The sequence below is a fragment of the Mustela putorius genome, unplaced genomic scaffold (genome assembly GCF_011764305.1).
Source record: "Mustela putorius furo isolate JIRA1106 unplaced genomic scaffold, ASM1176430v1.1 tig00000997_pilon_pilon_pilon, whole genome shotgun sequence".
Lineage (NCBI taxonomy): Eukaryota > Metazoa > Chordata > Mammalia > Carnivora > Mustelidae > Mustela > Mustela putorius.
Window position 1 is genome coordinate 4743082 of NW_025421527.1, and position 17499 is coordinate 4760580.

At 62.0% G+C, this 17499-nt stretch overlaps 2 protein-coding genes across 2 annotated transcripts; one reads left to right on the plus strand and one right to left on the minus strand.

Annotated features, from left to right (window-relative positions):
* The first annotated feature begins 131 nt into the window (after positions 1-131).
* On the plus strand, positions 132-10433 carry MEX3A (mex-3 RNA binding family member A). The gene is made up of 2 exons (XM_013048947.2): positions 132-1225; positions 4809-10433. Exons 1-2 carry the CDS (start codon positions 772-774, stop codon positions 5912-5914), a joined length of 1560 nt encoding a protein of 519 aa, XP_012904401.2. The 5' UTR covers positions 132-771; the 3' UTR covers positions 5915-10433.
* A 752-nt stretch (positions 10434-11185) lies between these two features.
* Positions 11186-16819, minus strand: RAB25 (RAB25, member RAS oncogene family). The gene is made up of 5 exons (XM_004778542.3): positions 16520-16819; positions 13696-13891; positions 12806-12999; positions 11950-12030; positions 11186-11546 (listed from the first exon to the last, which is right to left on the minus strand). Exons 1-5 carry the CDS (start codon positions 16560-16562, stop codon positions 11419-11421), a joined length of 642 nt encoding a protein of 213 aa, XP_004778599.1. The 5' UTR covers positions 16563-16819; the 3' UTR covers positions 11186-11418.
* Between the last annotated feature and the right edge of the window lie 680 nt (positions 16820-17499).

Here is a 17499-nt window from a genome sequence, read left to right on the forward strand (position 1 = left end):
GTGGGGGTAGGGGTGGCGGTGGAGGGGGTGGGATCCCGTCTGGGGAGGGGGCGCTCCGCTAGCCTTTTCCAACCCGCTCCGTTTCCGTCCCCCGCGCCCGCCCCTCGGAGAAATTAGGGACCTCGCCTTCCACCCCGCCCCCCCCCGCCCCCCCGCTTCGCCTCCGAGCGGGGCTAGAGACCGAAGGCACGTCCCCATCCTCCGCGGGGCTGGCAGCCCGAGCCCGCGCCCCCGAGGGCGGGAAACTACAACTCCCGGCATGCCCCGGGCGCCCCCGCGGCCCCCCCGCAGTTCCATGCTGCTCCATCCAGTTCATTTAAAACAAAAGAGTTTGAGCGCTGGAAGGGGCTGGGCTCGACTGGGGGCCACTGGGCGCCGCTCCCGGACCGGGGCTTGGTGCGGGAGCCCGAGAGGGGCGTCTGGACGGCGGGGTCTAGAGCCGCCCGGGTCGGAGGCGGGAGGGGTGGGGGCAGAGATCCCGCAGCCCCCCGCCCCCCGTCACCCCCGAGAGGAAAGGAGAGCTGCTTCCTCGGTTTTGCTTCTCTTTCCCCCCACCCCCACCCCGGGGGCTGGGGCGAGGGGAGTCGGGTTACAGGGTGTTTGGGGAGGGGGGCTTAGGGGGAGGGTCTATCTTTCTATCTCGCTTTCTTCCCCCCTCCCCAGTTCTTTGTTCCCCCCTCCCCACACGCCCCCCTCCTCTCCCCTCCCCTCCTCGCTCCTCTTTTCCCTTCCACCACCTCTCTCCCTCTCTCCCCCAGCTTTTGTTTCGCCATGCCTAGTCTAGTGGTATCTGGAATAATGGAAAGAAATGGGGGCTTTGGAGAACTAGGATGTTTCGGGGGAAGCGCTAAGGACCGAGGGTTGCTGGAAGACGAGCGCGCCCTTCAGCTGGCTCTCGATCAGCTCTGCCTCCTGGGTTTGGGGGAGCCCCCCGCCCCCACGGCGGGCGAGGACGGGGGAGGTGGGGGGGGCGGCGCCCCCGCGCAGCCGGCCGCCCCCCCGCAGCCGGCCCCGCCGCCGCCGCCCGCGGCGCCCCCGGCCGCCCCGCCGGCGGCCCCCGCGGCGCAGACGCCCCAGCCCCCCACCGCCCCCAAAGGGGCCAGCGACGCCAAGCTCTGCGCTCTCTACAAAGAGGCCGAGCTGCGCCTGAAGGGCAGCAGCAACACCACCGAGTGTGTCCCCGTGCCCACCTCCGAGCACGTGGCCGAGATCGTGGGCAGGCAAGGTAAGCGGGCGGCGGGACCGCGGAGAGGGACTGGAGTGGGGGGCACCCCATCCCAGCACCGAAAGTTCATTTCCTCTCTCCTTGCCCGCCTCTGGCTCTGTCCCTTCCCCACAAAGGGGGACCCGCCCCCTACCCCGATTCCCGAGTGCCACAAAGTTCCCTGCCACCCCCAGTCGGGACTGTTCTTCAGATAGTTCCTTCCCGAGGGCCCTGCCTGCAGACAAAGAAATACCCTCTCCTCCAGAGAGGGAGAAGGGAGGGGATGGGTCTCCCAATGCCGGGAGGCTGTCCGGAGGGGATGTCCACTCCTGGCCCGAAAAACTGGCAGAATGTGCAAAGAGTTACTCAGAGGCCCCTGCTCCGGGATCCGCTGGTGGGCTGGGGAGGGGGCACCCCTGGGACCCCCTACAGCTGGAGTTACAGACTTTGGGGGAGACCTGGCCAGGGAAGCCAGACTGAGTATCTGTCTCTTTGTTGGGCTGAGTGCAGGAATGGAAGGGGGTGTGGCTCATGGGAGGGTCCCAGCCCAGGGGAGAGGTGGGGAGGGGGGCTGCTGGGAGGAGGGAGTCCTGTGGTCACCCACACACCAAAGTTGAACGGTCTGTGGGGTTTGGGAAGGGTTGCCTCCGGAGAAGTGCGGCGTCCTGGCGTGGACCTGTCCTCCTCTCTCTCAGGCTTTTGTTCTGGGCTGGCCACGGCCAGGGGCCAGAGGCCTGGAGAGGGGTCTCTCCTAGTACAAGAGTAGGACAGGGCAGGAGGGGGCATGCCGGGCGGGGGGGGGGGGCAAGAAACCTTCACGTGGAGCCTTGGTCGGAGGGCGTGTGTCTGGGTGTGCTGTGGGGTGGGGGGTGTAGAATTAACCCAGCCTAGTGTGTCTGATACCACACCCTCCTGGGCTCCAGCATCCCTGGGTGGGTGCGGGTCGGAGTATTGGTGAGGGTCCAGATTTAGCAGACGGGATCTTGGGGACCTTTCCCTCTCCCTGTTTCCGAGAGGAGAGTGGGGGGGGGCGGGATTTGGAAATTGCAGGAGGGCTGGGCTGGGGAGGTCTGGGGTGGGGGAGGAGCGGGGGAGGAGCTGTCCCACAGTGGGGAACAATAGAGGGGCTGCATTCCGGCTGGGAGTGAGGGAGGAGGCCGGCTGCCGGCAGGGTGGGGGAGAGGGGAGGCGAGCCAGGGGGGCACCCCCCAGCAGCACACCCAGTCTCATCTCCCCGAAGTGCTTGGAGGTTGGGGGCATTTTGCAGTGAGATCCAGAATGGAGGAAGGGAAGATACCACTCCCCATGCACGGCCCTCATCCCTCTGGGGTGCTCCATCTCCTGAGATTTCTGGTTCAAAAAGTTGGATCTCCTCTTGTTGCCAGAAACTAGGGACCTGGAGCCCTGGAACTGGGTGGGGACACTGATATCTTCCCTTGGGCGGCTGGCCTTGGGGGGCCCCAGGATTTCATGGAGTCATCCTTCTGCACATGGGCCTGACTCTCTCACAAGTGGGGGCATATCTCCTATTCTAAGAAAAGAGGCTTCCCCTTGGTCCTTAAGTACGTGGAAGTCCTTCCTCTTGTCTGACCTCCCTCCCCCGCTGCAGTGCCAACACGCCTCTTTCTGACCTCTAGAAAGGTGAAGTCCCGTGGCCTTCCCTTCCAGACATGCTTGTCCAGGGCTCCAAACCCCAGCGTGAGGCCCACCGGTTCTGCACCCCCGGGCCCCGCCTGTCTGCCTCACCCCAAACCCGAAGATACCCAGCTCCTACTTAAGTTGATGGACCCAGAACTTAGAGCCAGCACCCAGGTGCCTCTCAGAGGCTGTGGGAGTAGAGAGTCGTAGGAGGAGGAGTCCAGGCCCCTCACCCCTTGGTGCCTCACACTTAGGACGAACGCTGACTGCATTAAAGCAGCAAGGGTGTGGGCTTGACAACAGGTAGGACTTCTCAGCTGCCCAGAGGTCTGAAGACAAAAAGGGAGGAGCAAATTCTCCTTCCTGAGGTCTCTTGAAGGTGAGGAGCTCCGCCCCCAATCCACTGCGTCGCCCCCCCTCTCCCCAGGCCAGTCCAGGGGGTTAGAGAAGAAGCATCTGGAGTGAAGGAAGGATGCAGGAAGCCCGTGAGCTCACCGCAGGCCTGGGGCTGGAGGCCCGGGGCAGCGTCAGAGAGCCCGGACGGACCCTTGGTTTTGGGGGGAAGAGGTCATGTGGTGGGGGAATGAGAAAGGGGTCAGGGAGTGTGTACCTGGAGAGGGGTGTGAACATGTGTGCGGGTGCCTGGGGGGCAAAAGTTGTGGGTGTGTGAAGGAGCGTGCCCTTTGAGGGCCGGGGATGTTGGAGGTTGGAGCGTGGAGTGTATGGAAGGTCAAACACAGGCCATCCGTGTGTGTGTGTGTGTGTGTGTGTGTGTGTGTGGTGGCACATGTGTGCACGGGCATGTGCACGCGTGTGCACCCTGGGTGTGCCCCGCCAGTACTGTTTAGATAAAGGCACACAGGGCATCGTGACTCTTAGGTCCATGTGTGTGCGAACTCACACACGTGTAGCATGTGTGCCCCGAGAAAGCGCGTGAGCCTGGCTTTGCGTGAAGCTCGGGGCAGGGAGAGGGAACTTGGGAGAGGAGGAGAGGGTCCCGCCCGTGGGCCATCGTGGGGCCGCAGCCTCGAGAGACGCCGTGGCGGTGCCGGCCTCCGTGGCTGTGCCGCCTCCGCGGCTCCTCTTCCCCCTTCTCTCTCTTTGTCTCTCTTTGTCTCGGCTCTTTCTCTTCCTGCCTCTCCCTGCAGTCTTCGAGCTGGAACCCACTCCTGCTTCAGAGCACGAGGATGGGTCCCCCCAGAGCCTCAGTCCCCAGCCCCGGCCCCCAGCGGACAGGGTGGCCGGAGTGTCCATGGGGGGTCAGGGGTGGGCCCTCAGACATCATTCTCGGCATCTTCATACTTCTTTCCCTCTCCAAACTCTGGTTCTCAGACCCTTCCCAGTCTCCCACACTCAGCTAGCTGCTGCAAACTTGCTGTGAATCTGCGGCCCTCTGAGAGGCATTCATGGGTGGAAGGCATGGGAGGGGGTCATAGGTCACACAGCAAATGGGTGCCAGTGGTCCCTGAGTTGACCGGAGGACACTTATAATGAATGGAGCTCAAGTCAGGAGTAGAATGGGGGGTTCCTGAGTACTTTGGGGTTCTGTGGAGAGCTCAAGGTCAGTGACAGGCTCCGGTGGTGGGAGGGAGGGGTGTGTGAGGAAGTGATCTGGAAGTCTGCGAGTGGCCAGGAATCAGAAATTGAGGGCAGGGCGCATGGTTGGGTGGAGTTAGTCGATCTGAGGTTAGCAGCTTGTCTGGGAGGGTCAGTGGCTTTTTTCCTGGTTGCAAGGAGTGACTGTGTTGGGAGGGTCCTGCGTGGAGCTGGAGGGAAGGCTGGCGCGTTTGGAGATCTGTGGTTGACGTGGCGGAGATCTGAGAGGCTCTGGGCGGACTGCTGGAGGCGGGGTGCGCTCGTCCCCGCGGCCGGCGGCGGTGATGGGGGAGCGGACTGGCCCGGGCGCAGACCTTCTTGCCCTGTGAGTTTCCTTCTCTCTGCACTCCCCCTCCCCCCCCCATCCCAGGCTGCAAGATTAAGGCTCTGAGGGCCAAGACCAACACGTACATCAAGACGCCGGTGCGCGGCGAGGAGCCCGTGTTCATGGTGACCGGACGGCGGGAGGACGTGGCCACAGCCCGACGGGAGATCATCTCGGCGGCCGAGCACTTCTCCATGATCCGCGCCTCGCGCAACAAGTCCGGCGCCGCCTTCGGCGTGGCTCCCGCCCTGCCCGGCCAGGTGACCATTCGCGTGCGGGTGCCCTACCGCGTGGTGGGGCTGGTGGTGGGCCCCAAGGGCGCCACCATCAAGCGCATCCAGCAGCAGACCAACACGTACATCATCACGCCGAGCCGCGACCGCGACCCGGTGTTCGAGATCACGGGGGCGCCGGGGAACGTGGAGCGCGCGCGCGAGGAGATCGAGACGCACATCGCCGTGCGCACCGGCAAGATCCTCGAGTACAACAACGAGAACGACTTCCTGGCGGGGAGCCCCGACGCCGGGCTGGACAGCCGCTACTCCGAGGCCTGGCGGGTGCACCCGCCCGGCTGCAAGCCGCTCTCCACCTTCCGCCAGAACAGCCTGGGCTGCATCGGCGACTGCGCCGTGGACTCGGGCTTCGAGGCGCCGCGCCTGGGCGAGCAGGGCGGGGACTTCGGCTACGGCGGCTACCTGTTCCCGGGCTACGGCGTGGGCAAGCAGGACGTGTACTACGGCGTGGCCGAGACCAGCCCCCCGCTCTGGGCGGGCCAGGAGAACGCCACGCCCACCTCGGTGCTCTTCTCCTCCGCCTCCTCGTCCTCGTCGTCGTCCGCCAAGGCCCGCGCCGCGCCCCCCGGGGCGCACCGCTCCCCCGCCGCCTCCGCGGGGCCGGAGCTGGCCGGCCTGCCCCGACGCCCGCCCGGGGAGCCGCTGCAGGGCTTCTCCAAACTGGGCGGCGGCCTGCGGAGCCCCGGCGGCGGGCGGGACTGCATGGTGTGCTTCGAGAGCGAGGTGACCGCCGCCCTGGTCCCCTGCGGACACAACCTCTTCTGCATGGAGTGCGCAGTACGCATCTGCGAGAGGACGGACCCGGAGTGTCCCGTCTGCCACATCACAGCCACGCAAGCCATCCGAATATTCTCCTAAAGCCCCTGCCCCCGGCCTCTGGGCTCCCTCCCTGGGCCGAGGGCGCCCCCACCCCCACCCCCACCCTCCCGCCCTGGATCTGTTTTCCACCCGGGCCTTTTTGGAAATCAGTGGGCTCAGTGGGCAAGGTGCTTTGATGTACTGGATCCGTGGGGAGGGGTCGGGGAGGCGACGGTGGCTGGGGGGGTGGGGTGGGCCACCTTCAGAGCCTCTGGCCACCCCGTCCTGGAAAGGTTGGGAGGGGGCCAGGCAGGAAATTTTACTAGAGTTACAACTCTGATACCTCAACACACCCTTCTATCTGGAAGCAGCTACGAGAAACTTTTGTTTGGCCAGAGGGGGGCCCCCCCGCTAAGGCATCCTGACCCCCTCTGCCCAGCCCCCCTCTGCGCACCACCCCTTCCTCTCTGGGGGGGATTGGGTAAAGGGAGGGGGAGCATTACCATCTGTATCTGGAGGTGCTCTTTCCAGCCCTCGAGCCCGCTCTGGCCCTGACCTTTGACCTCCTTATGTGACCCTTAAAATCACCCCCCCCCACCCTCCCCAATGCCATATCCCGTTTGGGCATCTGCTCCTGAGTTTCCAGTGGTCTGAGGGAGTTGGGGCCCTTTCAGAAGTCTGCACAGATTCCCTGGGGTTGGAGGGGAGGCGTGTCCATCCATAAAGGGCTCAGAGCTGGATGGAGGGGTGTGGAGAGCGAGCTCCTCTCACCCTCTCCTCCCCACCCCTCCTCCCCCTGGGCTGGCCTCACCTCTCCTCCTCCACCAGCTCTCCCCTTTGCTTCCCCTTGACAGCTGTAGGCTGTCGTCCCCAGCTCTGTCCTCTGTCTCTCTTCCCTCCCCTCCTTCCTGGCCCTTCTAGTCCAACTTTGGGCTCACCACCCCCTGGGGAGAAGTAGGGGAGAAGAGCATTTGGATGAACCCCCCCTAATTCCTCTTCTGGCACCTGGAGGCCCTCCCCACTCCTCCAAAGAAACACCTCAAATTCTTGATAGAATGTATCCCCGTTCTCAGTGAAAATTTGAGGAGGGACTAATACTGGGCTACATCAGGGGTCCAACCTCTGCCTCTACCATCTTTGGGCATTGTATTTAGGGAGCAGTTCTTGGGCTGGATCTTCTGGCGGCAGGCGTAGGAGAGACAGGGTCGCGCGTCTGCTGTTCAAGGGGCAGGAAGGAGCCTGAGGCAGGTGGAGAGGCTGGTACACGGAGGGGCTGCCCCTCCCCCTGCCTCTCCCCTGCGCCCCCTCTCTGGACCTGACCCCAACCCCTATTAGCAAACAAATCATGAAGTCTCTGTCCCACCCTTCGTGGTTGTGGGGAGAGGCTGGGTCTTCAGAGAGAGTTCAGTCCTGGACCAGGCGGGATTGGGGTGCGACATTCTGGTCCAGTATTGCTAACAAGCCTAGGACCCCGCCCCACCCCCACCCCCACTGCTTCCCTAAGGCTCACTTGGGGCTGCCACCAGCCTCCCACCCTCCTGGTTCCGCTGGCCGGGCCAGGAGAGGGTGGGGGATGGGAGTCCCTGGGGGGGTCCCAGGCGATTCTTGTATATAGTGGGGTGGGACTCTGTCCTAGGTGACCTCTGAGCACAAAGGCTCGGGGAGTCCCATTCTGTCTGCTGGAGAGGGGGCGCGGGGATGGAGGCACAGGGGGGATTTCCTCCTCTCCTTCCTCCGGTGGTGAATTCACTCCCCCCTCCTCAGCCTGCCCCTCCAGACCACCAGCCAGGGAGGGGAGAGGAAGGAGGTCACAGTCAGGAAAGTGGCCTGTGACAACTTCCCTCCTTCCCGCCAACGTGAGCCATCCTGAGATGTGTGTACAATAGAAACCAAACCAAATGGGCGCCCTCGGTCGGTCGGTCGGTCGCCGGTCGCCGAGGGGGGTGGGGAGGGGGTGGGAAGAAGGGATATGTGTCTGTCGGTCCCCCTCCCCCTCTCCACTTCTTACCCACAAAGGCAGAAGACTGTTAGGCTAGGGGGCTCAGAGAATTCAGTCCCGCCCTGACTAATTGAGCCAAACCTAGAAACCAACGCAAAACACACATAGTGAGAGACAAAACAGAGGAGAGAAAGCGCGAGAGGGAGCGAGATAGGCGAACAACACAGAGGAGACAAAACAAAAATAGCAAAAAAAAAAAAAAAAAAGCAGTTCTTTATAATTTAATATTCTATTTTAATAAAGGCGTTTATTACCGTATAAATGTAGCAAAGAACCTGGGCTAATATGAAAAAAAGACTTTTTATTAGGTAATTTATTATATGAAAAGGATATTTTATTTTATGATAAAGTGATCCTTAAAAAAAATAAAAAAACTTTAGAAGGTTTAGAATATATGTAGGGAGAGAAGAAGAAAAAAAAATACATTTGTATTCAGAGTTAAATCTTAAAAAAAAAAGTGTTTTTAATATATGTTCGGGTTTACGTTCCTTTTTCCCCCACTTTTATTTGGGGAGGAATGTCATTTGCTTTTTGTGGGGAGCGTCCTGGGATGTGTGGTGGAGATGGGGGCCTGGGGGAACCTGGTCCCTCTGGGGCCCCAGTAGATTGGATTTCACTCCGTGGGCCCCCCTCCCCACTCCCCTCCCCCTCGGGGGAGCCGGCAGAGCCAAACAAAGAAAGGGATTAACAAGAAAGGAAGAGCGCTTGGACTGAGGATCCTGGGCTGCCCCCCCCCTCCCCTGCCCTGTCCCAGGGGCAAGTGGGGAGGGGAAGTCCAGAGCTGAGGCCTAGCAGGCCTGAGGGAACCCTCAGAGAGGTGTGAGATTTAAGAGAACTAGTTTTGTTTTGTTTTGTTTTGTTTAACCAAAAATGAGAGAGAGAGAGAGAGAAGAAAAAGAAAGAAACCGAGGGGTTTAAAAGAAAAGAATACTACAAAATAATAATTATTAATAATAATAATTCAAATTTATTTCATATAATCCTAGAGAAAAAGAAAGAATTACTAGTTACTTAGTAGATGATATTCAGATAGCTTAAAGTTTAGTAGCATCGAGGGCCCCTGGGTCCAGTAGAATGTATAAAAGTTGTAACGAGAGGAAAGTAGTTGAGGGAAGCGGTCAAGTGCACCCTGCATGTGGGGAGCCCCCATCTCCAGATACCGGGCAGGAGCAGGCCGCTAGCGGAGCTCGGAGCTTCTGGTCTGCTGGGGTTGATTCTGAGAATCCTTGGATTTTTAAATTGTAGGACAAACAGATGAGGGGCTCCGTCCCCTGGGTCTTTGAAAGATGGACACTGATCCATTTCAACTACATGGGAGCTGGGCCGGCCAGGGCGGAGGGGAAGGTGAGCGCCTTCGCCTGTGCCCTCGCCCCTGGGGGCCCACCACCCTGTCGGTCCCCAGGTCTCTGCAGAGCAGTCCTTACTCCTAAGTGCTGTGTCCTCTTGGGGCTCTCTGGGAGGGTGCAGGCTTCCCAGCTCAGACCCTCCCGGACCTGCTTCTCCCAGGCCCCAGGAAGTCCTTAAAGTGCAACCTCGATTCACCCCGCGGGGAATTGATTCAAGAGCCTGGTAGGTCATTCTAGAAACAAGACACGCACACACTTCCCACCTTCCTGGAGCTTCATGAGGGCTGGGGGTCAGGCCCCTGTCCTCACTCCCACACGGTATCCCGCTTAGTTTTTGGCCTCCGTGGGATTGACAATCTCAGTCATGGCTCTTTCTCTGGGCCTGCTTTGTCTCCTAGAAGTTAGACTCCAAGAAGGACTTCCCACCCTCTGGGGTACCGTGTAGACACTGTCCTTGAAGGCCTGGGAGAACTGGGGCCTCCAGGGGTATGAAGGCAGGGGGCGGGCAGCAGGACTGGGGGGGGGGGCGCTGCCCCTAGCCCTGTGCTCCAGGCCACCTGCAGCTCTAAGTGTTCAGGACACAGCAGCGCCCCTGGGTGCCCTGCCCTGGGGGCACCTTGCCCTCCCCACAGGAAACCTGGGAGCGTGGCTTTGCATGTGAGAAATCACCTCCTGTTTTCTAGCACTTGCCTCCCACCAGCGGCTCAGGGCCGGTCCTCTGTCCCGCCCCAGGGAGCACAGGGGACCTGCTCCAGCGTCACACCTGAGGCTCTGTCGTGCCCCTCCCCGGCCCTCAGCCCCCAACACATCTCCCTCTCCCCGGTTTACTCTTCTCACCCCACCTAGGGAGAGTCCCCCCTGCTCTTTTTGTCCTAGAAACCCCGCTAGTTTGGGAAGGTAGAGTCTGGGGTGGGGAGGGCTTCCCCTTCCCGCCAGAGGGTGCGGGTGGGGTAGGGAGGGAGGGGAGGCAGCCCTGGGGCAGGGGGTGGTCTCCGCGGTAGAACGTAGAGTAGGATTGTGGTCAGACTTAATTTGAGGCATCTAGTGAGGACACGTAAAAATCCACCAAGGAAAAATATTTCAGAAACAAAATAAAGGCAGGAAACAAAACGAACCCATGGATAATCAAGTCAAAGTGAAGTTGCACAAAACGCAGAGAAACCAAGAAGGGGAGGGCTACTGTATTAAATGTGCTATTAAGAACTTAATTTTATTAAAAGTATTATTAATTAAGGCTCTGGCCTCTTTCTCCGCGTGTGGGTCTGACCTGCGGTGGGGCAGAGTGAGGGGCCACCTCAGGAATTGCCGGATGGAGGCAAGTGCCCCCTTGTGGGAAACGCCACAGGGCGATGTTGGGCACTGTTGGGCCTCCAGGTCCCTCCCGTCCCTCCCCATTTACCACCTAGTCCTCCCGGGGGTGGGGGTGGGGGGTGGGGGGCGCAGCTTGTCCTGCAGAGCAGGGGCCGGCCAGGCCCAGGCCCGACGCTGGGAGACTCTCCCCAGCCATCCCCCTGGAGCGGGGCCCTCGCCGGACCCCACGCTCCCTCTCTCTGGGGTCAGGACTGCGTCCTGGGCAGGAGGCTCGACCTCCCACATCCCGGGCTGGCTGTGACCCCCCCCTTCTCTTCCAACACTTCCCCCTGCCTCCTCCCCTCGCCCCTGGCATTGGAGTGACCTCAGTTCTTGGCACCAGGGCCCTGGGCACCAGATGGTGCCTGACGGTGAGTTCCTTTGTCTCTCCTTCCCCGGACACCCCTTCTTGGCCACGCTGTCCCCCTCCCCCACCTGCCCTGGGGGTTGGCAGAGGGAAGGGTGGGCACCTCCCTCCCCCTTGGCACTGTCCCCAGACCACAGGACTCCAGAGGCAGCTGGCCCTGGGGGGCAGTGGGTGTGGTGGGGAGGCTGGGGGTTGGGGGAGGGGAACACGAGCTCAGAGGGGCCAGAGGTGAAGGGGGACAGGGATGGGAGGAGCAGGCTGGCCAGACGTTGGTACAAAACAGCTTTATTGGAAGGCTTGGTCTGTGTGGTGGTGGCGGCGGTGGCGGGGCGGATTCGGGGAGGGCAGGTCATAGAGATACAGGGGTCGGGGAACGGGAAGCTCCTGGAGCTCCGTGGGGCCACTCTGGCATCTGGAACCACAGGGCAGGGAGAGATCCTGGACCCGGGGTGGGAGTGGGGCACCAAAAAGCCAGCGGGGGCCGGGCAGGGGCCGGCCGGGGTCAGAGGCTGATGCAGCAGGCCCTCTTCTCCCCTGGGCCCTGCTCCTGCCCCGCCTGGGCACCGCCTAGAGTGATGGCGTTGGTCCGGCTGCTGCTCTGCCTCTGCTTGGACACTTTGGTGAGGATCTCTGAGGGGGTGCGGAGGGCAGTGATGGGGTCAGAAGACCGAGAGCCCACACTCCCCTACACACGGCGCAGGCTCGCCAAACAAGGGGTGTGACCACACTTCAAGGAGGCTTTGCTGGAAGGAAGTGGAGTTTGGGCACCACGGCCCTTCTACTGATTTGGGTGGAGAAGGGCTAATGCTTAGCTCCGAGGGAAATGTGACCTTCTGGTTCCCTCCCCAAACCTTGGGCTTGGGGGTGGGGTGGGGTGGGGTGGGCGCTGGGGAGGCTCTGAGGAGGCTGGGGGCCCACGGAGGGGCAGAGGGATCATTGGGGTAGGCCAGGGCCGGCGGGCTGCACTCCAGCCACTGCCCACAAGAAGCCTCAGGACCGGAATGGGGCCGCCAGGAGGAGGCAGGGCTCTAACCTTTGAGGACCATCTGGAAGGCCAACTCGACATTGGTGGAATCCAGGGCTGAGGTCTCCAGGAAGAGCAGCCCATTGTTTTCTGGCAGGAAAGGCAACACAGTAATAATAACATTGACCCTGTGTTTACTGGGTACATCTGCAAGGTGCTAACCCGTTGGCATGTGCAGTTCAATCCATGCTTGAAACCACCTGCCAGGGAGATTTGAATAGGATCCTTTCTCGCGCAAGAGGACGCTGAAGGCCAGCGGCACAGAGAGCTAAACAAAGGCCCGGCCAGGCAGGGGCACGGGACACCTAGCCTGTACCCTTGACCACCGGCTTGCTGCCTCTGACCCCAGAGGCCTCCTGGGGAGATCGTGAATGGAGAAGGTCATGGGGAGCGCACCTCCCACACCCCAGGGTCTCCCGGAGTGGCCGGCTTTAAAGTCAAGGACAGGGGCGCCTGGGTGGCTCAGTGGGTTAAGCCTCTGCCTTCGGCTCAGGTCATGATCCCAGGGTCCTGGGATTGAGCCCCGCATCGGGCTCTCTGCTCGGCGGGGAGCCTGCTTCCCCCTCTCTCTCTGCCTGCCTCTCTGCCTACTTGTGATCTCTGTCAAATAAATAAATAAATAAAATCTTTTTTAAAAATTAAAATAAAATGAAGTCAATGATAAGGAATCGCCCATAAAGACAATCCTGGGGCAAGTGGTGGGACCCGATGAGGGACCCAGGGTGACTGAGAGGAAGGGCTGGGAGACTGGGAGGAAGGAGTGACGCTGGAGGGGGCTCCGTGGAGGAAAGCCAGGCTGGGGCAGGAGCAGGGGCTGGGGAGGTGGGAGCGGGAGGGGCGGGGCTGGTGTGGGGGGGGCTCTCACCGGCAAACATCCGGGCCTCTTCTGTTGGCACTTCCCGGGCCTGTTGGAGGTCACTCTTGTTGCCCACGAGCATGACCACGATCGTGGCCTCGGCGTGGTCGTAGAGCTCCTTCAGCCAGCGCTCCGCCACAGCATAGGTCTGGTGCTTAGTGAGGTCAAACACCAGCAGGGCCCCCACCGCACCACGATAGTACCTGGGGGGTAGAGCAGGGGACAGAGGCAAGGTCAGAGGTGGGTACCGGAGATGGAGAAGTACGACAGCTGAGGTCAGGGGACCCGCGTCTCCAGGCTCGGGGCCTGACACTGAGCCCTTCTGGCTTGCTGGTATGACGGAGCCGGGGACCCCAAAGCGGCCCCTGCTTCTCTGAAACCACCACCTCCATCCTGTCTTTCTAGCCATGGCTTCCTTGGGTCTTTTGTTCCGACGTTAGCCCTCGCTCGCGGTCCACCCTCGAGCGCCTGGGCCATGCTCAGGTCGGCCTCCTGGATCCCGCCTTCAGTGGCAGGTTCCTCACGTTCCTCCTGCCAGGGTGTCCGCCTTTCCGGGGTCTCAGAAATGGCCAAGTGCGAGCAGACACGAGGCAGACGCTTCTCTATCCGTCCCCCAGCCTCCCCCAGCCCGGGTACCTCTGACACCCTGCTGGAGCCTGGGGTTCTTATATTAAGCAGGGATTAATTACAGCATCTTAGTCCTCCGGAACTTGGAGGATTACACCACATACCCGACGGAGAGTGCCTGGTACCCCCCTCCCGGCACGCAGCAGAGGCTAGGGCAGTCGGTACCACTGTACCCGCACCTGGGGCTCACGGGGGTGGGGGTAGGGGCACGGAGCGCAGGGCCCGGAGGCACTCCCGGATTTCCCCAGCACCCCCCAGCCCCGGGGGCTCACGCGGAGGTGATGGCTCGGTACCGCTCCAGACCAGCCGTGTCCCAGATCTGCGCCTTGATGGCGGCCGTGCCCAGCGTGACCGTGCGGGTGGAGAACTCGACCCCGATGGTGGTGCGGCTGTCCTGCTTGAACTCGTTTCGTGTGAACCGGGACAGCAGGTTGGTCTTCCCCACGCCCGACTCGCCGATCAGCACCACTGCCCACGGGGAGAGACAGGGCTGAGCTGGGGGCCACCCATCGGGAGCGGGAGCCGAGCCCAGGAAACCGAGGGAGGAGCCCGGCCTCCTGGTGGAGGGTTCCAGACTCCCAGGTGAGGGGCTGAGAGTGGGGGCTGCAGGCCTGGCAGGGCTCTTGGTCTGGTCAGCCTGCACTTCCGCTGAGGGGCGCCAGCCACTGGCTGTTTGTGGGTGTCGGTGCTGAGGGCTATGAGGTTGGCAGGGTGTGGATGCGGTTGGGGCATAGGTCTGGGAGGACTCCCGTCTCTGGACCAGGCCGTGTGACGGCTTTGTGCCTGCCTGCGTGCGAGCCGCGAGGACGGGGAGGCTCGGCATGCAGGTGTGCGTGCGTGTGTGTGCACGCGTGTGTGTGTGCACGCGTGTGTGTGTGCATGCAGGGAGCCGCCACGTGAAGGCAAATACAGGGAGAAGAACACTCGGCAGCGACACGCCTGGGGAGGGAGGAAAGTTTGGGGGGTAAGAAGTTAGGATCCGAGGGGCGCCTGGGGGGCCCAATCTGTTAAGCATCTGCCTTCGGTTCAGGTCATGATCTCAGGGCCCCACATCGGGCCCCCTGCTCAGTGCCCCCTGCTTCTCCCTCTCCCACTCCTCCTGCTTGTGTTCCCTCCCTTGCTGTCTCTGTCAAATAAACAAATAAACTTAAAAAACAACAACAAGAAAACAAGAAGTTAGAATCCAGCTGTCTCCAAGGAGGGACACAGGTAAGAACACGGGGCCAGCCTACCCTGACATGCGTTTTCACAGGACACATGGGAATAGAAATACTGTCTCTCTTCCAGATGGTGGTGAGAAGTGAGACGCTGCTCAGGCTGATTGTTGCGGGCCGGCCGCGCCGCGGCCGCGCCGTCGCCGTTGGGTTTCCAGGGGCCAGGATCTGCCAGGGGCCCTGAAGAGCCTCCGGGCTGATGTGCGATGTCCAGGGCCTAGCCGGACCCACGCCGCAGAGCTGGGGGCCGGCTGGGGGTGCGGGGCCAATGCCAGGACAGCGCACAAATCGCGTCACCCCCAGCGGACACCTGGGATTACAGGGGGACCCCCCAGCTGGCGCCCGGGGAGCCACATTTTCTGGGCACTGGCCTCTCACTCGCTAGAGACCTCGAACGAGCGGCTCAGCTCTTCTAGGTCTTGGGCTCCTTGTTACAAAATCTAACAAGTCCCCTGGAAGGTGTGCAGGCGGGAAGAGGGCTGGGAGCAGTGTGGGCGTGGGGGGGTGTGTTCCTGACCCCTCCGTCCCCCCGCTGGGACCCTCCTCCTGGCTCACCAGGCTCACCCCTGCAGGGGGGTGGGCTCCTCGCACTGCCCAGAAGGTGCTCCGGGCAAGGGCCTTAGAGCCCCACACCCTTGGGTTCGAGTGTTGACTTTGTGACCATTTCAGCTACTCCCTGCCTCATCCTCATCTCCAAATCGGAGACACGAGGTGGTGGCAGTGGCCGAGGGCCTGACACTATTGACTCCTTTAGTATCCAGCACGGCGCCGTGACGCCAGTACCGCGATCACGATCGTCCCCTTTTTACAGATGCGGAAAAGCAGGCACCAGAGGGAGAAGGGGCTGGCACCAGACAGCACGGCTGGCCTCGCACACACAGAGGTGTGCTGCCCCAATCTGCCTCCGAGGAAGGCCAGGCCCCCAGCCGCCAGCCCCCTCCGCAACACCCTGTACCCCGACTTCTCAGTGTCTGCTTCTGGAGACCCCCACCTGCACAAGCTAGTCAGGGACAGAGCAGAGATCTGCAGACTCCGTCTGGAGGCTCCCAAACTCCCGGCTGGCACAGAGGAGGGCTCAGGGAAGGGCAGCAGACTAGCAACAGCCACCTGGCCTCCCCTTCCTAGAACAGGGGCCGGAGTACAGCTACCCCAACCGGAGCGGCCTGAGTCCCAGCTTCCAGGAGGGTGGGGCATAGGCCGGGAGAGGCAGTGGGGTGGGGTGGCTGCCTCTGTGGTCTACCCCGCCCTGAAGGAGACGGAGAGGTGGGGTGCGGGGGGCTGGGGTCTGAGGGGTCCCACGCAGGGGCAGAGGTCGAGGAGCAGGAAAGATGCCTGTGTGCCTCCAGGATCAGCCAAGTGGACCCTATGCCTGGCACTTGGGCCCAAAAGGGCTGCCAAGGGACAGCAGACAAGGCCGCAGCCCTCACAGTCTTCTGGGCTCTGTCAGACCCTGCTCTCAACCTACTTCATCTTCCCTGCCTTCACCCCGAAATGGACAAAGCTCTCCTTTCTCTTCTTGCCTGTATGTCCACTCGGAAACAGGACTTCCTTCCCCTCCAGTGATTCCCTCTCTTCTCCAGAGGGAAGTCCCCTCGGAGATCTCTTGTGCTACCGCGCTTGACGGCTCCTAGGCGCGGGCTTCCTTCGCCAACCGAGCAGAGGGACCCAACCCGGCCCCACCGGGGCAGCGGCCAACATCATTCCCTTCAGGAGCAGGGCACCCCGGAAGTTCCAGAACTTCTGCCCCAGTAACCAGACCCCGCTCCCCCCGCAGCCTTCTCCTCTGTGAAGGAAGGACGGCCCAGGAGGGTCCTAGGAACAGGTAAAAAGACAGGAGACGCGCTCTGGCTCTATGTCTCGCTCCCTACGGACCCCAACTCACCCTTGAAGACAAAGTTATAATCTTCCTCGGCTCTGTTCCCCATCCTGGCTCTGCATGGAGGGGAGGAGGGGCTTCAGGGGCGGAGGTGACAGGTCTACGCGCTGGCTCAATGCCCTCCACCCTGGGTTCTGCGGAGACCCAGATCCGCAGCTCCGCTCATGGGGGGTGAAGAGACTTCTGCAGGCGGAGGGCTTGAGGGCCTGCTAGAGGCTGGGGAGGGCCTGGGAGGCTCGGCTCGGGCAGGCGGGGGTGCAAGGTGAGGAAGCTGAGAACAGGAAGAGCCGGTGCCCGACCTGCCGCCAGGGGGGCGGAGAGAGGATGACGTCAGACAGGTTAGGCAGGTTGAGTGTCTGCTCTCCACGCGGCCGGCGAGTGGGCGGGCCAGGGGCTGGGGACACAGAGCTGGGGGGAGCTGAGACAGGCACAGGACCTTCAGAGAGCAGCTGACCGCTGAGTGCCTGGTGCTAGGGCTCCTGGGGCCGGGGACCTACCTGGGAAGCTACCAGTGAGTGAGAAAGAGCCTCTCAGGCGAAAGCCTGCTTCTCCTGCTTTTCCTTCAGCGCCTCTGGTTGGGGGGTGATTGGGGGCACCAGGGGAAGGGCTGTTGGGGCGAGGGCCTGGGGCTGACGGGCGCCATCCACCCTGCCGCAGTTCAGAACTCCAGGAGCAGCACGGTGGACACGGTGGACACGGCATCCTCCGCCCCTCCTGACAGCCCAGGGCCTGGGATGGGCCATGTTCCTCACCCAGGGTGGGGCTGAGACTCACAGCCTACCTCCCCCACCCCCCCGGGACGGTCCCTTCCCACGGCACCCGGCTAGGGGCTAGTAGCACCCTGTCCGGACCCGCTGTAAGCACCCAGGCTAGGGGGAGACCTGCCGCAGAGACAGACAGGCGGACTGAGGAGGCTGAGCGCAGCGCAGGATCTGGAGCTGGAAGGCCCCTGAGAGGCCTTGGACACTCCCTGCCCAGGACCTATG